Consider the following 25,271-nt stretch of genomic DNA (forward strand, 5'->3'; position numbering starts at 1 on the left):
ACCTACGGAATGGGAGAAAATATTTGCAAATTATATATCTGATAGCAGGTTAACATCTAAAATATTTAAGTAACTCAAATAACTCAACAGCAAAAAGATGGACATATTAAATTTTTTTTGCCATTATTAATGACAGCAATTTAAAAATCGGCAAAGGAACTCAATAGACATTTCTCAAAAGAAGACATATAAATGGCTAACAGATATATGAAAAGGTGGCTCAACATCACTAATAATCAGGGAAATGCAAATCAAAACCACAGTGAGAGATCATCTCACTCTTGTTAATACAGCTAGTATCAAAAAGAGAAGAGATGACAAATACTTATGAGAATGTGGAGAAAAGGAAACCCTTGTGCACTGTTGGTGGGAATGTAAATTGGTGCAGCCACTATGGAGAACAGTACTGAGGTTCCTCAAAAAACTAAAAATAGAACTACCATATGATCCAGCAATTCCACTTCTGAGTATTTATCCAAAGGAAATTAAATCAGTACCTTGACAAGGTATCTGTATTCCTATGTTCACTGCAGCATTATTCACAGTAGCCAAGACATGGAAACAACCTAAGTGTCAATGAATGAATAAAGAAACTGTGGTATATATATACACAGTGGAATATTACTCAGCCTTAAGCATGAAGGAAATCCTTGGAAGATACTATTCTAAGTGAAATAAGTCAGACACAAAAAGACAAACACTGCATGATATTACGTATACCTGGAATCTAAAAAAGTCAAACTCAGAAACAGACAGTAGAATGGTGGTTGCCAGGGGCTGGAAGGTGGGAAAAATGCAGAGATGTTGGCAAAGGGTACAAACCTTCAGTCATAAGATGCATAAACTTCTAGAGATCGAATACACAGCATGGTTAATTACATTTGCCAATAATGTACAGTACACTTGAAATTTGGTAAGAAAGTAAATCTCAAGTGTTCACATCACACACACAGAATGCTAACTATGTGAGGTGACGGGCATGTTCATTGGCTTGATCGTGGTGATACACAAGGTATACTTATGACAAGACACCATGTTGTAAACCTTAAACATATATAATTTTTAAAATTTGTCAATCATAACTCAATAAAGCTGGAAAAAGAATTAAAAGCCATATGAATGGCTATTTCACTCTGGATACAACCTATTCCCACGGCCACACCCAGCTGCAAAAGGAAGCTGGGAAATGATGTCTCTGCCTAGGCAGCCATGCGCCAACCCAAATCCGAAGTGGGCATGGGGGCACGGGGAGACGCTAGTACTAAAGAGGAAGGAGGGAGGATTGGACACCGCAGGACAGCAGCGATTTCACACACACACACACACACACACACACACACACACACACACACACACACACACACACCCCATGTCCCACAGATGCCAGTAAAATGGGGGAATATATCAAGAAAAAAGAAGCCATGGACTCCAGACAGTAAGAGATCTAACATCAGGACAGGTTAGGGGAGAGGCCAGGATGACATCTCTCCAGCAGGTCGAAGGAAAAACTCGTCTGGTTTGGAGCCGGTCAGAGGGGATTCCGAAGAAATGGTTCCAAGATTAGACCCATATAATACCTAATGTATCTGGATGATCTGAGAAGAGATAAACATATCTAGGGAAGAGTCTGGCAACAAACTAGAAATAAGTTTGTGAAAAACAAAGCAATTATTCACTAAAGGGAAAACAAAATATTGTGCAAGAAAGAAAAGTAGTCATGGTACAATTACCGCAGCTTTGATTAGAATATACATGGTCAAAGTAATACCAACACTGTATGATGATTTCACCAAAATTACAAGTATATTTGGAGGATCTGGGGATAGGAAGTACAGCTGTATATCAGCTGTATATGGTGAGATCAGGGGAAAAAAAAACAGATGGAGGAAAGGCAGCTAAATTCTTCTCTTCCAAAGTAGGAAGTCCATAGGTAATGTCTAAAACTAAAATAATAATAATAATAATAATAATAATAATAAACACTTTTAAAAATCAAGAAGTAATAGTATAGGTATATGATTTATAATTATGTTGATAAATAAGAAAACAAATAGTTAAAAGAACTGAAAGTGGCTGACTTTGGGAAGCAGAAAATAAGGTGACGAGTGATGTCTAGGAACTGCAGTTTTTCGTAAAAGACTTCCAGAGCTACTTGGCATTTTTAATTATGTGTACAGATAACTTTTATAACAAGAGAACTAGATTTTTAAATAAAAACAAAATTTATGTGATTAACAGGAACATAATCTCTAGGTAGCAAGGTTCTAGGTAATTTCAATTTTCTACAGCACAGTTTTTGGTATTTTCTAATGTTTTACAATGAAAATATACTATTATAGTCAAGGGAAAAAAAAGTTAGTTTAAAAAAATGTAGGGACTTGTTTTCCTGGCCATGACAATGTAACTCATATTGGATTAATTGCCCACTGAAAATAAATATCAATGATGAACAACAATAAAAAATATTAAAAAAGCTGTTTGGAAGCACTGGAGAGTAAGTGATGCAGGCAGGGGGCACTGGGCCACGACGGAGAGCAGCAAACACTAGGATGAGCTCCACTCCATCCCAGCTTCCCTGCGGGCACTTCCTAAGTCCAGCACAGGCAGGAGGCAAGTCTTACTGGGCTAATAAGCCTGTGGCTACAAAGTGACCCAGACTGCAAGGAAAAAATCACCAAAAAGTTCCCTTCAGCACAACAAAAAAATCCCCTCTATTTTCGGCTAACTCCTAAACTATGCATTCATTCACAAGCAACACTCTGGGAAAGCCAGCATAAATCAGCAGCCAGGAGGGTGACGTGCTGGGCAAAGATGAGCAGCTGGATGGTGCTGGGAGGGAGAGTAGAGGTCAGGTCCCAGGAATGTGGAGGGCATGGTGAACAAACATCATCAGCACTGAGAGGAGGTCTCAGACAGATCAAGGCGTAGGAACAAGGGCTACCGCTTGGAAACAAACAGGCCACAACTAACTTCAACAGTATCAAGGTCATCTGCTGGCATTATTTAGTTTTAAGAAGAAAACTTAATCTTCTTTGAAGAAAGATAACATTACCCAGAGGCTATTAAATTTTTCATCCACAATGTCTGGCATCCAGTCAAATACTGTAAAACTCAGGTACAAAAATTCTAACCTGCATTGTGGTTTTGTATAGCCTACAAGTTATGAAAAATGTTTACATTTTTAAGGGCTGTAGAAAAATTTTAAAACAAGAAGAATATGTATATATGGGCTCACAAAGCCTAGAATATTTACAATCTAACAATTTATAGAAAAAGTTCACTGCTCTATGTTATAAAGCATGGTTTATAACAAAGAAACAGGAAAAAATGACTGAAAACCAAGAAAAAGAGACAACAGAAATAGAACAGATCTAGCTAACAACAGAAACAGATCTAGATGACTCAGTTATGAGATTTATCAAGGAGGGACCTTAAAATAAGTGATTAATATGGTCAAGAAAATAGAGATGGGCCAAATGGACAAATCCATGAATACTTTCAACAGAAAACTGTAATCTATAAAAAATATGAAATGGACATCCTAGAACTGAAAAACACAGTATCATATTAGGAACCCACTGGATTTGTTTAACAGGTTAGAGAGAGCAGAAGACAGAATCAGTGAAATGCTAAAGGGCTCAACAGATTTAAACAGACTGAAGCAAAAAGGAGAAAATGTAAAAAAGCAGAACAGAGCACAGAAGACATGTGTGACAAACTCAAAGGGTCGAATATATGTAACTGGAGTCCAAAATGAGGAAGAGCAAATGGGAAGAAGCAATACAGGAGGACCTAAGGGACATAATTTTCCCCAAACTCAAAAAAGATACCAACCTCCAGGTTTAAGAAGCTGAGAAAGCCCAAAGCAGGTTAAAAGCACAGGAAACTCTACCTAGGCATATCCTGGTAAAACTGCTGAAAATCAAAGAGAAACTACTAGATCAGCTAAGAGAGAAACATATATTCCTTTCAAACAAACAAAAATAAGACGTAAAACTGACCTCATTATGGATACCGGAAGAAAATGTAACGACACCTTTAAAGTGCAAAAAACAAAATGAAATAAAGCAAAAACAAACCCCCCCCCCATATACCTAGAGTTTAATACCCAGTGATAATACTCCTTAAAGCTGGAGGTGAAATAAAATCTTTTCAGACAAACAAAAGCTGACAGAATTTACGAAGAGCAGATCTGCACTACAGGAAATACTAAAGGAAGTTCTTCACACTAAAAGAAAAAGATATCAAATGGAAGTGTGTGACTTCAGGAAGGAATAAAGAGCACTGTAAAGAATAAAATATGGGTAAATGTAAAAAAATATTGATTGTTTAGCATAATAACAACAGTAATAATGACGATGCCTTATGAGCTGTATAAGATATAAAAATAAAATATATAATCATAGTGGCATAAAGGGTTTAGAGGGGAATAAATAGAATAATATTGGTAAAAGGACTGTGCGTGGTTTGAGAAGGGATATAAATACTAAATTTAGGTATATATAAATGAGCATTATGGTAGAATTAAGCAAGGATGCAAATTGTAATCTTTAGGACCATGACAAAGGGCAAATGAAAAACGTACAATTAAAAACAAATAGAAGGACCTCCCTGGTGGCGCAGTGGTTAAGGATCTGCCTGCCAATGCAGGGGACACGGGTTCGAGCCCTGGTCCGGGAAGATCCCTCATGCCGCGGAGCAACTAAACCCGTGCGCCACAACTACTGAGCCTGCGCTCTAGAGCCCGCGAGCCACAGCTACTGAGCCCACGCCCCACAACTACTGAGCCTGCGCTCTAGAGCCCGCGAGCCACAACTACTGAGCCCACGCGACGCAACTACTGAAGCCCGCACGCCTAGAGCCTGTGCTCTGCAACAACAGAAGCCACCGCAATGAGAAGCCCATGCACTGCAACAAAGAGTAGCCCCCGCTTGCCACAACTAGAGAAAGCCCACACGCAGCAACGAAGACCCAATGCAGCCAAAAATAAATAAATAATTTATAAAAAAACAAAACAAACAAAAAAAACCAAACAGAAGATACAAATGAAATGTCTGATTAATCTAAAAGGAGTGAAAATAATGAAAGGAAAAAAACAATAAAGAAACAAAGAACAGATGGGACAAATAAAAAACATATAGGGACAAACATATACATAGGCTAAATCAAAGCAAATCAGTAATTACATTATATGTAAATAAATTAAACTCTCTGAAAAAAAGACAAAGACTGTGGGGCTGGATTTCAGATAAGAGACACATTTAAACATAAGGAGTCAGAGAAAATGAAAGAAAAGGCTACAGAAAAAGATATACTAAGGAAACATTAACCAAAAGAATGCTTGCTGGTGTAGCTCTGTAATAGGACATAAAGCAGCCTTTAAAGGAAGTAATGTTACTAGAGATAAAAGTGGACATGTCATAACAATAAAGGGTCAGTGCAGCAGGAAGATGCACAAAGTGACCAGTGCAATGATCTAAACACTTTAAGGCAACAACTTAAGTTGCTATGCACTAAATAACTTAGCTTCAAAGCATAAATATCAAAAACTGATAGACTTAAAAGGAGAAAATGTAAAAATTCACACATACACTTGGAGATATTAATGCTCTTCACTCAGTACCTGATACAACAAGCAGACAAGTAATCAGTTAAAAATACAGGAGATCATGATTAAACAACACAGAATATATTGGGTGGGCCAAAAGGCTTGTTCATTTTTTTCCCATAAGATGGCTCTAGTAGCACTTAGTTGTCTTTAACTTCATTCGAAACAATTTTGTTAGATTGCATGTGACAGCTACCATATCAGCGTGCATTTAAAAAAAAGACCTACATTGACAGATGAATGGATAAAGAAGATGTGGCACATGTATACAATGGAATATTACTCAGCCATAAAAAGAAACAAAACTGAGTTATTTGTAGTGAGGTGGATGGACCTAGAGTCTGTCATACAGAGTGAAGTAAGTCAGAAAGAGAAAAACAAATACCGTATGCTAACACATACATATGGAATCTAAAAAAAACCCAAAAAACCTAAGGGCAGGACAGGAATAAAGATGCAGATGTAGATAATGGACTTGAGGACATGGGGAGGGGTAAGGGAAAGCTGGGACAAAGTGAGAGAGTAGCACTGACATATACACACTACCAAATGTAAAATAGATAGCTAGTGGGAAGCAGCCGCATAGCACAGGGAGATCAGCTCAGTGCTTTGTGACCACCTAGAGGGTGGGATAGGGAGGGTGGGAGGGAGACGCAAGAGGGAGATGATATGGGGATACATGTATACATATAGCTGATTCACTTTGTTATACAGCAGAAACTAACACAACATTGTAAAGCAATTACACTCCAATAAAGATGTTTAAGAAAAATTCAACTCCACAAGCATTACTCAAGCAAAAAAATAAATAAATAAAATTAAAAAATAAAAAATAAAAAGACTTAACAAAATTGGTGAATTTTGTGTAGCCATTTTAATATTGAAGATGGAAGAAAAAAAGCAACATTTTCAGCATATTATGCTTTATTATTTCAAGAAAGGTAAAAACACAACTGAAATGCAAAAAACGATTTGCGCAGTGTATGGAGAAGGTGCTGTGACTGATCGAACGTGTCAAAAGTGGTTTGCAAAGTTTCGTGCTGGAGATTTCTCGCTGGACAATGCTCCACGGTCGGGTAGACCAGTTGAAGTTGATAGCGATCAAATCGAGACATTAATTCAGAACAATCAACGTTATACCACACAGGAGATAGCAGACATACTCAAAATATCCAAATCAAGCACTGAAAATCATTTGCACCAGCTTGGTTATGTGAACTGCTTCGATGTTTGGGTTCCATGTAAGTTAAGCTAAAAAAACCCTTCTTGACCATATTTCCGCATGAGATTCTCTACTTAAACGTAATGAAAATGTTCCGTTTTTAAAACAAATTGTGACGGGCAATGAAAAGTGGATACTGTACAACAATATGGAATGGAAGAGATCGTGGGGCAAGTGAAATGAACCACCACCAACCACACCAAAGGCAGGTCTTCATCCAAAGAAGGTGATGTTGCGTATATGGTGGGATTGGAAGGGAGTCCTCTATTCTGAGAATCTTCTGGAAAACCAAACGATTAATTCCAACAAGTACTGCCACCAATTAGACCAACTGAAAGCAGCACTCGACAAAAAGCGCCCAGAATTAATCAACAGAAAACGCATAATCTTCCATCAGGATAATGCAAGACCGCATGTTTCTTTGATGACCAGGCAAAAACTGTACAGCTTGGCTGGGAAGTTCTCATTCATGCGCCGTATTCACCAGACACTGCTCCTTCGGATTTCCATTTATTTCGGTCTTTACAGAATTCTCATAATGAAAAAAATTTCAATTCCCTGGAAAACTGTAAAAGGCACCTGGAACAGTCCTTTGCTCAAAAAGATAAAAAGTTCTGGGAACATGGAATTATGAAGTTGCCTGAAAAACGGCAGAAGGTAGTGGAACAAAAGGGTGAATAGGTTGTTCAATAAAACTCTTGGCGAAAATGAAAAATGTGTCTTTTATTTTTATGTAAAAACCGAAGGCAATTTTTGGCCAACCCAATACCTACATAAATACAGTAACTGTGAAATACATATTCCTTTCAAATGCATATGAAACATTTACAAAAGAGACCATAAGTTGGGCAAGAAAGCAAGCACCAAACATGTCAAAGGACTGAAATCATGTACACTATGATGTTCTATAACCACAACACAGGGTACAAAGCAACAACAGAAAGATAACTAGAAAAACCCCAAAATGTTAGAAAATTAAATGCAAAACACTTGCAAATGGTCCACTGACACAAAAGAAATCACAACATAAATTAAATTTATGATTTAAATCTTCCCACAGAGAAAATACCAAGTCCAGATGGCTTCACAGGTGAATTCTTCCAAATACTTAAGGAAAAAATAATACTAATCTTTCACAAAGTATTCCAGAATATAGTCAAAATGGGAATGTTTCTGTCAATAATAAATGCTGCCTGCCATATCGATAAACAAAGTAAGCCATCACATTACAGCTGCCCCAAAGGTGAGCCCTGAGGGGACTCAGGATAGAAACGGGATGCCCCCCCATCAAACAGTCACTGCTGCAGCCACTCCCCATCCCCCTCCGCCCCCCTCCCCAATGGTGCACCCTGAGGGGACTCAGGACGAGAAAACACAGGATTCTGGCCCCGCACAGCTGAGGTGCATATCGAAAGGTAAATATCAAAAATAATTATTTCAGTGAGCCCAGACTCTTGCATCTTCCCATACATAGAAGAGTGCTGAATTCCTTAACTTGAGATGTCTGGTTTTCTCAAATTAACAGCAATCTTTTGAAGTTCTGACTACCTAGTGTTTGTTCCAAAAACCCCTATATATCCTAGCTCCTCTATTACCTCTTTGGAGCAGCCCCTCAGAGCTGTCTGAGATGCTGTGTCCTGGGTTTAAGTCCTCAGTTTGGTTCACCAAATAAAACATAATTCTCAACTTTTAGGTTGTGCATTTTTTTTCAGTCGACATTTCCCACCTTGTTTCATAAGTCAGGAAAACCTTAATTCCAAACCACCATAAGCACTTTACAAAAAAGGAAAATTATAGGCAAACTTCCCCCATGAATTATTTTCTTGGGTAGAGAGTATAGGTGTTACATGTTAAGAAGGGAAGAATAGTCAAATTGAACAAAAATTTTTAGAGCAACACCATCCATGGATTAAAGATTTAAAGCCAAATAGAGAAATTCTGGCAAGATAGCAAAGAACATAGTTTTTTTTGTTTTATTTTTTTAAATTTCCCTGAAGCCCTCCACAAAACAGACAAAACCAAGAGAACCAAACATCCACAAATAACATCTAAAGCAAATCTAGGTGACCTCACAGCCCCCAAAACACATGTGAAAAGGAACAAATCACAGTCAGCTCCAGACTTAGGTGGCAATAGCATCTGTGCAAAAGAAAGCAGAGGGAAACAATGGGGCACCCGACAGACCCCAGATCAGAAGAACCCCAAAAAGCCAGCAAGTATTCACAGGCAAGCACGACTGGCCAATATAAGGAGGGTAGCCAAAACAGGAAGTGTTTTTACACATTCCAATTTTCATTTAAAAGGAAGGACCAATGGAGAAGTCAAAAAGGGTGGGGCAGTCTGCTCCTTAAGAATTCTCGAAACTAACCACCTGAAGCTCCCTTCGAGATCAAAGCCCCACATTGAGGAGAAATTGCTGGAAAGAAAATCCAAATTGATCTGTGCAGGGATAACAGAAACAAAGGACAGAGAAAAGAGGGGGAAAGGAGCAAAGACAGAAGAGCTCAGACTCTATGAGGCCATGGTTTTTAAACATGCCACAAAAATAACAGAAGAGGAAGCTCAAGTTATAAAGTTAGAAAAGCTATTTTTACCCACTCTTCCTTCCTAAAATTTTAGCAAATCTAATTTCACATGAAAATAAGTAACATAAAAGGATCATTGTTAAATTCTATACAAAGTTACTGTCAGAAAAAAAAAAAAGAATAAGAAGTAGAATAGGGGGACTTCTCCGGTGGCACAGTGGATAAGACTCTGTGCTCCCAATGCAGGGGGCCGGGGTTCGATCCTTGGTCAGGGAACTAGATCCCACATGCATGCCACAACTAAGAGTTTGCGTGCCGCAACTAAGGAGCCCTGGAGCCACAACTAAGGAGCCGGCCTGCCGCAACAAAGAGCCGGTGCAACCAAATTAATTAATTAATTAAAAAAAAAAAAAAGAAGAAGAAATAGAATAATGTCCCCATAGATGTGTTTCCCAACTTTGGCACTATTGGGTCAGATAATTCTTTGTTTTGGGAGAACACTTGTTACAATATGCACTCTGTGTGGCCTCTCCCCACTAGATACCTACAGTAACCTTATCAGTGACAACCAAAAAGTCTCCAGACAACGCCAAGTGTCCTCTGTGGGCCAGAGATAATAAAAATCCATGAAACAAATTCAAATTATAACCTACTACTTAAAAATCAAATAGAAAAACTAGGAACATGGTAGAAGATATAAGAGAACAACATAAAAATATAAATTACAATATAATACAATTACAGTGAGAAAAGAATCAGAAATGAGGCAGTTGATAGAGCTCAGGAAAGATTAGAAAAGAAGGAAAAAAAATCTGAAAAATAAAGATTCTAGAAAAAACAAGATCATATAAGCAAAACACACAATGTCTTAAGAGATATGGAAGGTAAATAGGAGAAAAAAAATAAAGAAAAAAATTGACAAAAAGGATTCAAGAGAAAGTGATAAGCAAAAAAGATCCAAAATATACCTAGAAGTCCCTGAAGTATACTTAAGGAACAGAACAAAGAACTCAGAAAACTATAATTCAAGAATACTTTCCTAAAAAAGACTGGAAACTACATATTAAAAAATATACCATGATGAAGAAAACTACAAAACTCTAATGAAAAAGATCAAAGAATAACTAAGCAAATGAAGAGATATTCCATGTTCATGGATAGGAAGACTCAACACTGTCAAGATGTCAGTTCTTCCCGACTTGATATATGGATTCAATGCAATTCTAATTAAAATCCCAGCAAGTTATTATGTGGATATAGACAAACTGATTCTGAAGTTTACATAAAGATGCAAAGATCCAGATTAGTCAACACAGCATTGAAGGAGAAAAACAAAGCTGGAGAAATAACACTACTCAACTTCAAGACTTACTAAAAGCTACAGTAATCAAGATAGTGTGATACTAATGAAAGAACAGCAAACAAATCAATGGAACAAGCAGAGAGCCCAGAAATATAGTCAACTAACATTTAACAAAGGAGCAAAGGCAATTCAATGGAAAAAGGACAGTCTTCTTAGCAACAAATGGTGCTGGAACAACTGGACATCCACAGGCAAATAAACAACTTTACACTCTTCACAAATATTAACTCACAATTGATTACAGACCTAAATGTAAAACTCAAAACTATAAAACTCCTGGAAGATAACATAGGAGAAAATCCAGGTGACCTTGGGTTTGGCAATGACTTTTTAGATACAATACCAAAGGCACAATCCATGAAAGACATTTAATAAGCTAATTTCATTTATCTTAAAAAACTTTTGCTCTGTGAAAGACATTGTCAAAAGAATGAGAAGACAAGCCACAGACTGGGAGAACATATTTACAAATGAAATAAAAACAAAGGACTGTTAACCAAAATACACAAAAAACTCTCAGAACAAAAATAAGAAAACAACCCAGGACTTCGTTGGTGGCGCAGTGGTTGGGAATCCACCTGCAAGCACAGGGGACACGGGTTTGAGCCCCGGTCCAGGAGGATCCCACATGCCGCGGAGTAACTAAGCCCATGCGCCACAACTGCTGAGCCTGCGCTCTGGAGCCCACAAGCCACAGCTACTGAAGCCCACATGACTAGAGCCCGAGCTCTGCAACAAGAGAAGCCACTGCAATAAGAAGCCCACCCACTGCAACGAAGAGCAGCCCCCACTCGCTGAAATTAGAGAAAGCCTGAGTGCAGCAACAAAGACCCAATGCAGCCAAAAATAAATAAGTACATAAATAAATTTATATTAAAAAAAATCCATCACCGTACATAGTTAGAATTAAAAAACCAAACCAAAACAAAAACAAACCCAATTAAAAAATGCGCCAAAGATCTGAACAGACACCTCACCAAAGAAGATACAGAAGGCAATGAAGCCTATGAAAAGATGTTGCCCATCGTATGCCGTTAGGGAACTGCACATTAAAACAAGGTAACACCACCGCACACCTACTATGGTGGCTAAAACCCGCAGCAGTGACAACAACAAATGCTGCTGAACGATGTGGAGCAACAGGAACTCTCAGTCCGCATGGGTGGGAATGCAAGATGGCACAGCCCCTCTGGAAGACAGTTTGCTGGTTTCTTACACAACTAAATATACTCTTACACCATACAATCACAATTGGGCTCCTTGGCATATACTCAGATGAGGTGGAATCTTATGTCTACACAGAAACCTGAACACAGATGTTTACAGCAGTTTTAATCATAATTGCCAAAACCTGGAAGCAACCAAGATATTCTTCAATAGGTGAACAACCTATTAAATAACCTTTATTGGCAAACTGTGGTATATCTATACAATGGAATATTATTCAGCACTAAAAAGAAATGAGCTATCAAGCCAGGAAAAGGCATGGAGAAAACTTAAATGCATATTGCTAAGTGATAGAAGTCAGTCTGAAAAGGCTACACACTGTGTGATTCCAACCATATGACATTCTGGAAAAGGCAGAACTATGGAGACAGTATAATGATCAATGGTTGCTAGGAGTTTGGGAGAAGGAAGGGATAGTCAGGTAGAACACAGGGGTTTTTTAGGGCAGGAAACTATTCTGTATGATACTAAAATGGTGGATAAAGGTCAGTAAATATTTGTCAAACTCCACAGAAAGTACAACAGCAAGACTAAACCCCTAAGGTACACTATGGATTGGGGTGATAATAATGTGTCAATGTTGATTCATCGACTGTAACACATGCACCACTCTTGGTGGGGAGTGATGGTTAGAGAGGCTCTGCATGTGTGGAAGAAGGGGGTATATGGGAACTCTCTGTACTTGCTGCTGAATTTTGCTGTGAACCCAAAAATACTCTAAAACAAAAGTCTATGAAAAGAAACAAACAAACCAACCATGTACTAAAACAAAAACAAAAACAAAAAACCAACAACAAAATATATTTTAAGAAATTGGATTTTAAGGAAAAAGATATCCTTTGAGTATCCAAACAAAAAGACCAAGCCATTTAAAAGGAAAAGAAAGTAAGATTGTCACCAGACTTCCTGACAGCTATGCCTTAAGTCACAATACAACAGTGTTATCCATTAAAGACATTCAAGGAAAGGAAATGTAAGTCAAGGATTTATATTTAGCCAAACCTACCTTCAAGAAGAAAGTCTTCACACAAACTTATGAACATGCAAAATCTTTGGCTGCATTGTTCACATGAGCTCCTCCTAAGGAATCTATCACAAAAGAGCTTCAACAATCAAAATGATGAAAGAGACAGTGACATAAGGATTGGAAGACTAAGGACAACACAAGTCCATCCTGTTTGTCATTTAATCCACAAAACAGTCCTGAAGGACAGTGTTTCCATTCTACACACCAAGCATCTGGAAGTCAAAGTCAGAGGAATTTGCCCCATGGTTGCTGGCAAGTGATGAAACCAGAACTTTCTTTCCATGACATGAAGATGCTCTCACACATGTTAACGAAACCTTTGCGTCTTTGCAAATTGCCTAGAATTTCGTCCTCTCCCCTAACTACCCAGTGGGCTCTTTTGTATCTTTGGCCCAGCTCAATAGCACCTGCTCTCTCTGTGGCTTTTCCTGACCCAAAAAGCCTAGCACCATCAATGACACGGGACAGTACTGATAACCCAGAGCCTCCTCGGCTGTGGGCCCACACCATCTCACAGGCGACACCTCTGCCACACACTCTGCCACATGTGATCTCCGTGATGCTAACAACTGTAACTTCTTTGTCTTAAAATCTCAGCACAGAGCATATTCTTGTAATTAAATGTAGTTAGAAGAAAAATTTTAAAAACAGCAGATGACAGCGCCTGGAAGCCTTCCACTATCACAGATAAAGTCAATTACATAAACATCTCTGCACTACCTCTTAACTTTGTGGGTACTTCTAATCTTGCCCTTTTCATGCAATATTACCCTTTATTTGTTTTCATTTGTGTCTGCCTTCTGAGAGCAACGACCATCTTTTACTCTTTGTAGCTTTACCACCAAACACATAAAAGTAAGCACAGCTAATAAGTATTCAACAGTTGGTAAATATGATTTTTAAAAAGACAAATCATAAAAAAAAATTTCAGTTCCAATTCTATGTAGATGGACTATTTGTATGGAGAAGGAAAGTCCTGCTTTCACACTGCCTAACTCTTATCATAGACCATTATTACATTTATTTAAGCAATAAAAATTTTACATAAGAGGAATCTGAATTTAAATGTAATAGTTCTAATGGGAATGAACATATTTAGGACTTTTAGACTACCAAATAATCTGAAATTTTTATTATTTTTGAAATGCTTTAGCCTGGAGGCACTTCTTTCTAAATAATGCCTGGGGCATTTGAGAACAGGCTCAGACTGAGGTGCAGGAATTTGTTACTAGTATTGTATTTTGGGTTGTGATTGTTATTTGGCATCAACTGCACAACTTCCAGACCCAAGAGTGTGAACAAACTGATTACAAATATACACACTCATGTACTTGCCCTTTTTTCAAACAAATGATTTTATACACTTTGTTCAAATTGTTTTTTCCCTTTAATATCAAAGAAATGCTATAATGATTAGCGGCTGGGAGGTTCACTCTTAATAAGGAAAGAACAACCTACTTTTGCTACTTCTGTAATAAGTATGTAGGTTCATTTCCGTAGCTAATTGTCAGCATCTGGCTAATTCCTTTTTACATAATGTGAGTAGCTTCACCTCCCAGCTTATTCTTGTGTCAGTTTTGGATATAAGTTTCACTCTAAGCTTTAAGGAGAGGCAGATAAAAAGAGAGGGTCGGAGCGAGCATGAACCCACAGAAAAGTGACATACACACACATTCAAGCCTTGACACAACTTCCAAAAAAGAAAATCCGTCTTCGACTCCCTCTTGGTTTGAGTAAGCTGTGAACTCCTAAAACACCTGTTTGATAACAGGAGCACTCCCCTCTCGGCGCAGCTGTAACACTGAGACCCATCGCACTCGTGGACCACAAGTGCGTTCCTCTTGCCTCACACCAACGCATCCTCCCAGGCCTAGGACAACGCCTGCCGTGCCTACGACAAGATCTTTCAGTCCTTCAGTCCACTCGACTCCTGAATCCCCATTAAACATACACCACTCATCTCAACGCACTGCTACTCCATCTTTCTTCACGTGAAACAGCATTCTGACGGCTCTATTTTTCCGGCTCCCCCTCTCCCATATACATTTCCTCTTCCTTTATTTTTAGATCCCACCCAGGTTACTTCAGATCAAAACTCAAGACTACCGTTTGAGACAACTCCCCAGAAAATGCAACCATTCTCCAGCTAACTAGAAAATTATTATAACAAAAGGTAGTCTATTACAAACAATTCATTTAAAATAGACACATCTTTAAAAATACAATTCCATTTTTAATATTATTTGTAGTATAGAAAAACAACTAGTTTCTCTGCTCACCACTTCTAATAGTTGTGTTTTCCAAGAGTTCTGTCTGAAGTTGTAGTTCAGCTTCTCCAAGTATCTTTAGAACAGAATCTGTAGGACTTCTTCCCCAGACTTTTCTTGGAGATCCACCAGGATCTAATTTAATAACCTCTCCCACTGTATGTTCTAGAAGAAAAAGATATAAGAAAATTTCTTAAGGCAGATTTAAGATCTTCTATCCAACTGAGTGCTTCACAGGAAAAAAAGGTTACATCACAAAGAGAATATAACGATGGTGCTTAAAAATGGACCTACAGATTATCAAACTAAGTGAAGTCAGATAGAGAAAGACAAATATCATATGATATCACTTACATGTGGAACCTAAAACAATGGTACAAATGAACTTATTTACAAAACAGAAACAGACTTACAGACTTCAAAAACAAACTTATGGTTACCAAATGGGAAAGGTGGGGGGGGGGGAGGGATAAATTAGTAGTTTGGGATTAACATATACACACTACTATATATGAAATAGATAAACAACAAGGGCCGACTGTACAGCACAGGGAACTCTACTCAATACTCTGTAAGGACCCATATAGGAAAAGAATCTTTAAAAAAGTGGATATACGTATATGTACAACTGATACAGTTTGCTGTACACCTGAAACTAACAGAACATTGTAAATCAACTATATTCCAATATAAAATAAAATTTAAGTTAAAAAAATAATAGTCATCAACATAAAAAAACAAAACCAAACCCAAAAAAAGGACTTTCAGGGAATGAATAATAAATGATAGAAAAAACCAAAAGCAACTAATACTACTAATAATAAATATATCTAAAGTTGCCTTTTAAAACACTTATGAATTAAACTCTAGTTTTAGGAAATATAAAAATGGAAAAAACATAAATTATGTTTCTGTAAAATTTTTATTTGAGAAAAAATATTTTTTAAACCTAAGATAATTAAGAATAATTTGGGGTAGTACAAAAATAGATAAAATATAAATTAATATTTTGCTTCTGTAAATTTCACTGAAGAGAATAGAAAAAAAATCCTAAGATAAATGTGCATATGGATTAAAAGTAGAGAAAAGTATTTCTAAGAAACTTTGTTTTACCTTATTTATCGTAAGTAGACAACTGACACTTCCTTTTTGACAATAATAATTTGGGGTAAACCTTTTTACTAAAATTTAGCAAAGCAAAAACCAGAAAAGGACCTACTGAAGTTTGAGTCTTTAGAACATTTGATAATAATACATGAAGCATATAGGCACCTAGCAGTAACAGATAGGATATTATTACGGAGTGTAAGTCATATAAACTTTCAAAGGTGACCAAATACACGTTAATACAAATTTTTGTGTACTAGTCCATGAAAGTAAATATCTGCAGATTAGCTGGTAATTTCAGTTTTGTTCAGGGAAAATGATTACCAATATGGAACAATTTTTAAAAGGATAGTTAAGAAGGGTAAAGAACCCAGAACCGACCCAAAGCTTACAGCCACACGGTGTTGGATAAAGGTGCCAAAGCAATCTAAAGGGGGAGGGTGGGAAACGGGGTGGAGCGGGTGGGGGAAGGTGCAGAGCCAGCACCCGGCTGTACACAGACAACGCTGTGAAGAGCTCTGCTACAAGGAGGGCTTCAGAAATGGGGGCGGTGGAACAACAGGGCCCGGATGGAGAAAAGGAGGCCGCCGCGCAAAGGGCTGGGGAAAGAGGAGAGGGGAGGAGGGCCGTGAAGTGGAAAGAGCGGCTGGGCGCCAGCGGTGGGAAGGGAGCCCCACGCAGGCAGAAGGGGCAGAGCGAGAGGCAGTGGGGCCACGGGGCGCCGGCGCAGGCGCCGGAAGGGACGCCGGGTTCCCACGTGCACCGCGACCGAGGTCAGGCCGGTACTAAACTGGGTGCGGGGATGCACTTTTATCCTCAAGGCTCTTTTCCGTAAGGTTCCACCAGCCGGCACCACCCTCATCTCTCTTCTCCTCACAGCTTAGCTTCTGGAAGAGGCTCCTTCCTCAGCTGCCATGCGCTTCTTAATCCCTGGATTCTATTTCTGCCCCCAGCCTTCTAGCGACGCTGCTTTCATCAAGGTCACCATGTCTCTACCGACAAACTCAGTGCAGATATTCTAGTCTTCGTCTTGCCGTCTCTTTTTCTTGTAAATCCATACCACACTCTCAGTTTTCCTAACTCTGATGCTTCCTCATCTGCTTTTCAAAGTTCTTGCCCTGACAAACTTGTAGAAGAGTTTCCCTTGAAGCCCTTACAAGTCTGTTCTCGAGAATCTCTTACATATGTCTGATTTTATTATCTCTCAGTTAAGGTCTTCAGTTTTTGTCTGGATGAGTGCAACAGCCTCTAAAAACTGGTCTCAAGTACGTCCACTCCCAGTAAGATAGAACAGGGTGACCAGAGTTATGCTATTGCCTGGATAACCAAAACAACTGGACAAAATATATAAAACATCAGTCTCAAGACACTGGACAAGAAGTAAGATAAGAGGTAAGAACATGGATCCTGGGAGAAGAGAAACAAACAAGACAACTCCTGTGACGGCCCCTCCTGCTGCCTTGGGAGTTTCCAGCTGCAGCTCAGGAGGGGGCCCAGGCAGAGCCCAGCAGATTCCCTGAGTTCCGGCGACAGAGCTAGGACCGACCCTTGAGAGACTAAGGCAGAAGAAAGAGAAGTCCAGAGACTTCCAGAAGGTAGCCTTGAGTATTCAGCAGACCACTGAAGGGAGCAAATGTGTGAAGAAATGACCTCAGGTAGGAAAAGAACCACGCGAGAGACTACAGGGAATACAGGACGTGAAACACTGCTTGTTCCCCACAGCCAGACTGGAAAATATCATAATTCGTGGTGAACTGGACACTCAGAAGGGCTTTCCCTCTGTGCTAGGAAGAATTTGCACTCTAGTTAAATGTGGCCCTGATCTCACCTAACAAATCTTAAAAACAGACATAAACGAATCAAACTGAGCCCAACTAACTTAACTGCATTCCAGAACAAAGCTCCAGAATAATTACAGAAACACAAAAAAACCTAGCACCCATCCAGGTAAAATTCACAATGTCTGGCATCCAATCAAAAATTGCCAATCATGCAAAGAAGCAGAAGAATATGACCCATAATAAGGAGGAAAATTAACCAATGAAAATGGACTCAGAATGGAGACAGACATTAGTATTCTCACACAAGCACACTAATAAAGTTTTTATAACTGTATTCCATATGATCAAAACGTTAAGTACAGACATGGCAGATACTTAAACCCAAATCGAACTTCTAGAGATGAAACACACAATATCTGAGATGAAAAATACATTGGATGGGATTAACACTAGATTAGGCAATGCAGAAAAAAATAAGTGAATTTGAAACTATCCAGAATGAAAGGCACAGGAAAAAAGAGAATCTTAAACAATGAAAAGCACATCAGTGAACTATGGGACAACTTGATACACGTGAGGTTGCAGCCCTGAGAGGACGGGGAGGCAGCACAGGAAAATACCTGAAGAAATATTGGAAAAGACGTTTCCAATCTGATGAAGATGATAAACCACAGACCCAAGATGCTCAGTGAACCCCAAGGAAAAGAAACATGAAGAAAACTATGGTAAGGCACTTCACAGTCAAACTGCTCAAAACCAGTGATAAACACAAGTCTTAAAAGCAGTCAGAGGACAACAGCACGTTATGGAGAGAGGAACAAAGGTAAATCTGATTTCTTGTCGGAACAACGCGAGTAAAAGGACGACAGAGCAACATCGTTAAAGCACTCAAAGATGACACTGCCAACCTAGAACTCTATACCCAGAGAAGACAGCTTTTAAAAATTAAGGTATACAATTTTTAAATTAAAAAAAATCTAAATTATACCTTATAAAATTATATAATTAAATCTATTAATTTAAAAATAAGGTATAAAATTAAGTAAAAATCCTCTTCAATATACAAAAGTTGAAAGAATCTATCACCTGCATTGCAAGAAATGTTAAAAGAGGGAAGATGATACCATGGATACATAAATCTAAACAAAGAAATTAAGAACAGCAGAAATGGTAACTACGTGGATAAGTACAATAAACGCTTTTTTTCGTAGTGTTTACATGTCTAAAGGATGACGAGAGTTCCGACTGCTGGGAAGATGGAGGAATAAGCGCGTGTCAGCCGTGCCCCCCACTGACACAGCTCTAAGGACCAGGACTCGCGCAGGAGCAGCTGCATGAGGACGCCGAGCAGCAGCCAGCAGCCGGGTGAGCGAAGAAGACAGGAACTCAAAGCACCCCCGGCAGGCGGTACACTCCATCCCCCTCCCGTTTTCCCCAGTCAGGAACCCACAGGAGGGCACTGGGCTGCAGACAGAGGAAGCTCGAGGAGGGGCCTTCCACTCTGTCTCAAGGGCCGGGCCGGGGAACCCTGATGCCTGGAGAGAGGGAGAGGGTGAGGATCTCTCTCTCCTCCCTCCGCTGCCTCCTTTCCAGCCCCCACGCGCTGCCACGGGTAATCAGAACCCAGAGCCCGTAAAGCTGGGCAGAGGACGCTTCTGTCCTGTTTGGTGGAGACGTGGTGCCCAGACGGCGGGGCTGTTTCCTCCGGCTCTTGGCCACCCTGCTCCAAGCACAGGGCAGAGTGAGGTAACCAGAGCCTCAGCTTTCTGACCAGAGGACCAGAGACAGAAAACACCAGGGAGACAGTGCAGGCAAAGGAGCTCCAGAAGGCAACCCCCTGAAGTTGCCTGCTATTACCTGCGCTCACCTCCTGTGCACATGTGGATCTGATCCTGTGCTGTGTATCAAAGACTGAAAACTGAGCCAGCGAACCGAGGACCACCCAGGTCTCAGACCCGCCGCCACGTGGTACACAGCCGGACAGGTCAAGCAGCACTGCCAGGCTCTGAAACAGGAGCCGACACTGAGAGCACAGACCACAGAAGGCAGGTGGGAGCTCAGGCCCTGACGCTAACTGGGCCGACTGCAAAACTATCAATGTTCTCCATCAGATGTAAACAAGACCAGAGCCTTGCAAGAGAATGTTCAGAATGTCTAGGGCATAAGTCAAAATTACTCAGCATAAGAAGAACCAGGAAAACCTTAACTCTCTCGGGAGGTGGCTACTAGCTGCCGACAGCAATGTAACACACATGCGAGAATGATCTAACAAGGATTTTAAAGCAGTTGTTACAAAAACGCCCCAGGAAGCGATCATGAGCACTCTAGACAGCAAAGGAGAAAGAGAAAGTTGGAGAGAAGAAAGAAGATATAAAGACAATTTTATGAAATTACAATGTCAGTGTCCCTAAAAAAAAAACACCGTACTGGAACCACGGCCCCACGAGTACCTTTGCACAGTGCCTGCTGCTGCTCCTGTGCAGTGGTGTCAGAGTGGAGAAGTGGCAGCACAGTCCCTGCGGCCTGCGAAGCCTAAGCTATTTCCTACCTGGCCGCGGACAGTGCCTGCTGCAGGCACGGTCCGCTCCAGCTGCGGCTTCTCCGTGCTCTGGGCCCGCTCACCCCTCCCTCCCCGGAGGATTCGGGGATTCTCACCTTCGCGTCCGTGCTAGCTGCATCGGCTCCCCAGGGTCCCAGGCTCTCCCCCACGTCCTGGGCTCAGGGCAGCTCACGCGTCTCACCCCTCAGCACGCCACGCCATCCAGAAACCACCTCCTGGCGACTGACCAATGCCCTGACTCGCACTCTGCTCTCAGGGAGGGGCTCTGTCTCAACCACTGTGGTGTCCTCGCTGCTCAGCAGTGTGTGTGGCAGGTAGTGGGACTCAATACAGAACTGCTTGCTGTGGAGCCTGTGGACTCTTCTCCAACACCAGAAAGAATTCTACCAAAGCGGTCCATCAGAAAACTCACGTAGAACTGCACTTACTTAGCTGATGGGCAGACCGGCCCTTTAGAAAGTGAGCCTCCTGCGAGCATGTGTGTCTGTTGGTTCCCTGCTGCACCTCCAGAGCCAGGAACAATGCGAGAAACGGGCAGCGGCTCAGGAATCATCGCTGAGCAAAGGGGTCACTGCGTGAGACCCTCTCGACACCCCTGCTCAATGCCGACGGGCCCTTCTGAGTCTTTGCTGAAGTTCACTACTCTGATTCTCACCAAGAACTACCCCTGCTAATAGGTGACTCTAACGTGGGAGAAAGGCCTAAAGTGCAATAACACAATTTAAACGTGCACCGCTAGTTCCCGCTCTCACGCTACAAACTGTTGTGAAAAACCCTTGCCATGTGAAAGCTGAATCGTCTTCGCCACGTTTCACCTATTACAGAAACCCTTCCAGCCTCTCTCAGCCCCTCTAAGCGCGCCAGGCTGCACCAGGCAGGACACGAGTGCGCTCATACGCACTTTCAGTCACAGAGAAGGACACGTCCGGTGCCAGTTCATCCATGGGAATCACCAGGTGGCCTCCAGCCTCCCATTTCTTGCGATCTGACGAAACCGATTTTTCTTTTTCCTGCTCTTTGGCGTCTTCGTGAACAATTACTGCACCGGTTTCAGAGTGACTCTGCTTTCCGTTTTCATCTTCTTGAGCTTTAAGATTTTGATTTAATCTACGTAGTATTTCGCGCTTACTCTGAAACAGTTAAAATGTTGTATTTTAATAGGTATACGATTAAGTAAAATGATTGAGAGAAAAAATTTGAAAATTGTACCTACCGAAATAGCACTGTTAGTCTTCTGCATTTCTTCTGAGGTTTCTTGGGCATCAGTCAAACTTCTGTCCTTTAAACATAGATAGTTACAGAGTAAGAAATAATGTTACTTTAAAAGTCCACCTTAAAATTTTTGATATTTTTACTTTTTGTTTTCATTAACATTTCATGCTCCTTGTGAATTTTTTTATTCCTGTAAAATGTTAACACAGCTTTCTTCATTATCAGCAATGAGAAATAGTTACATATTATCATTTAATAGATGTAATATATACTAGAAGAGCCAGTTCTCAATTATTTGTCATATTTTTGGATTGTTTGATCACATATTTAACTATATTCTCTTCCTCTTTGGCACCTGATTCTTGGTAATTTTACATTTACTGTAGAAATTTTAAAAATTCATATACTCAGAGCTAGGGAAGTTTTGATGGATGAATAATTCAAGACAGGCTGTGTTATTTTGAAGCTGTCTTTATGTTTCAGGTACATATATTCTTGTTAAGCCATACTACTTACTAAACATAATTGAGAACTGGCTTTTCTCCCTAAGCAAAGAGTAAAAATAAAGAGTTCTGAGTCCTTGGTACTAAAGATAAAATAAATTTTGTTTTTTGATTAGTATAATCAGAATAATCTAGATGATCTAGAATTTGTAAATATATGAAAAGAAGAAATTAGTAGTTATGAAAACTGCGAAAGCAAAGGTATCTGGAAGACTCGGGGCAAGGAAAAGCGGTTCTCAAAGTTTTCAGGAAGTGATATTTAGCAAGAAGACACATAAAGAAAAACCATTTAGTTACATGGATTACCTCAAATATTATTAAATAGTAGTCAGTTTTAAAGTAATACATGTAAAACAGACAAAGAGCATTTTACCCAGTAAAGTGGCAGGCATTAGCAGTCGCTACGACCAGAGAGGTGAGCAGCTACGTGGGATGTAAGACTGGGGACCGGGAAGGGCCCGCACAGGGGCATCTGAAGTTGGAGTGAACAACGCAGCACACACTCGTTACCAGAGAGAAGAGAGACTACACCTGCTTGAGCAACAGTGGCTTCCTATATCAAGTCCTTGAGGGTGACCAAGGCTGGTATTTCCCACTCAATCTTATTTTCAAGATAAACACAAAGGCTGTAAAAGACTGGAGTGCCAATAACATCAGTGCTGTCTGCAAAAACTTCGTGAAATTCAACAAATAAAAGGCACAGACCTCAATGACCAGGAAAGGACAGAATCAGGGTAATGTGTAATATGACTCAGGACTCTTCCCTCTGCCTATGGAGCTCTAGGCTGAAATTCCACACCATGAGCCCCTTTCCCTGAACCTCAGAACAGAGTTTTTCACATTTCGGAGAGATGCCCGAAACATACTTCCAAGTTTAAACTTTCTACTAGCCCACAGTTCTCTGTTTTACTATCCATATGACATGATAGAGATTCAAAAGTAGAAGGTTAAAGAAATAACTGATGAATTAAGGGCAATTATGCTGAGTCCTCTAACATTTGCTATGCCAAAAAGTTGTAAATACATGTACACGTCCTGGACACTATTCCCAGAGTTAAGTAAGTACCAGAGAGACATTATTTTTTTAAAAAGTGAACCCTTGCTAATTGTGAGTGCTAGGGTATAAAAATGTTTTCTGCATTGTTTTTCATACATTTCTATATATTTTTTTGTCCAATAGTCTTTTAAAGTAAAAAAGAGAATCATTTCAATATATTCTTACCTACCAGGTGGTCTTAGATATAAAACCTAAGACCAGTGAGGCTCCAATATTCAGAGTAAACCAGACATGAAAATCTGAAGAAGTAATTTTTTCCCTAGAAACACCTAATGGGACATTAGGAATTAATGTAACTTCATTAAATTTAATCCTTTTAATAATCTTTTGACTTGGAGGAGTTCTGGATTTTACGAGACTCACCACACCCACGTCTTTCAAAGCAGAAGTCACAGAAATGACAGGTCTCGTCCGTTGCTTTGATGGCGAGCCGCCTGTTTCCTGCTGTCCTGAAGGTGGGGACGCATCAGCGTTCTCTACTCCTCTGGCCGCCAACTGTAACAAAGAACGTAAGTACACTGGGGAGTTTATATCTGCATGAAGAGATAAAACGGTGTGTATAAGGTCACTGTCTATACACTCTAACCACAAGGAGTCTTCTTCATTCCTCAAGTTTTGTTGCGCAAGGCAATGTGCTAGGTGCTGGGGAAAGATCAGCGAACACAGAGAAGCATCTCTGGCCTCACATGTATACCTAATCATGCGCCACGTGGTACTAAATAACTCCTTTCCATTGCATTAACAGTGTTTCACAAACAGCCTTCCAAAAGATTAAACATTAGTCCTCTTACTCTAATTTTAACCCATTATACAATTTGGCGAGAAGAAAAAAAGATTATTTACTAATCTTATACTTCAAAAAGAAACACTTCTGAAAATTCTACAAGTTTGGCACAATCTTAAAGTCTGAATACCAATCACCCAACATGAGAGCCCTGATTATAAAATTGTCAACATAAATAAGAAAGAAAGAATTGAAAAGTACAGGAAATAAGATTTACTTCACTAAAGATACCATTTGTTATATTCATATATGTTTTTGCTTTTATCTTGACATTTAGACTCCGTAAACAATGTGAAATAATGTTCTGAACTTTCAGTAAATATAAGGAAATGGCATTTCGCAGTATGCTCACAGGAACATGGCAGCAAGTCACTCCCAACTTCTATCTCTTCTTCAAACCAGTAAACAAGAATTTCTGTTGAGTAAATACCAATATTTCAAATGCAATATTTATTGAGCATCTTCTAAGCATAAGATAGTAATCCAATTCTAATATTTAGTTTTCTGTACTTTCATTTTACACCAGTATCTATTTTGCTCAAACGGAGATGGAAATAGCTAACACACTATTGAAGGAGAAGAACTAAGTTGAAGGAATGATACTACCTGACTTCAAGACTTACTAGAAGCTACAGTAATCAAGATAGTGTGATACTAATGAAAGTACAGCAAACAAATCAATGGAACAGAACAGAGAGCCCAGAAATAGAGTCAACTAACATTTAAGAAAGGAGCAAAGGCAATTCAATGGAGAAAGGACAGTCTTCTTAGCAACAAATGGTGCTGGAATAACTGGACACCCACAGGCAAACAAACAAACAAACAACCTTACACCTTTCACAAATATTAACTCACAATTGATTACAGACCTACATGTAAAACTCAAAAGTATCGGCTTCCCTGGTGGCGCAGTGGTTGAGAATCTGCCTACCAATGCAGGGGACACAGGTTCGTGCCCTGGTCTGGGAAGATCCCACATGCCGCGGAGCAACTGGGCCCGTGAGCCGCAATTACTGAGCCTGCGTGTC

General features: G+C 39.8%; 1 protein-coding gene across 9 annotated transcripts in view; it reads right to left on the reverse strand.

The window, feature by feature from the left end:
• The window catches only part of NEK1 (NIMA related kinase 1), a 206,392-nt gene that overhangs the window by 42,732 nt on the left and 138,389 nt on the right, over positions 1-25,271 (reverse strand). For all 9 annotated transcript variants that reach the window (XM_057548150.1, XM_057548156.1, XM_057548154.1 and 6 more), the window contains 4 exons: positions 23,823-23,954; positions 21,901-21,966; positions 21,589-21,817; positions 15,252-15,404 (listed from right to left, as the gene is read on the reverse strand). In XM_057548150.1, coding sequence (XP_057404133.1) covers positions 15,252-15,404; positions 21,589-21,817; positions 21,901-21,966; positions 23,823-23,954 — 580 coding nt within the window. The remainder of the gene's footprint in view (positions 1-15,251; positions 15,405-21,588; positions 21,818-21,900; positions 21,967-23,822; positions 23,955-25,271) is intronic.

Source organism: Balaenoptera acutorostrata, chromosome 6 (genome assembly GCF_949987535.1).
Source record: "Balaenoptera acutorostrata chromosome 6, mBalAcu1.1, whole genome shotgun sequence".
NCBI classification, from domain to species: Eukaryota; Metazoa; Chordata; class Mammalia; order Artiodactyla; family Balaenopteridae; genus Balaenoptera; species Balaenoptera acutorostrata.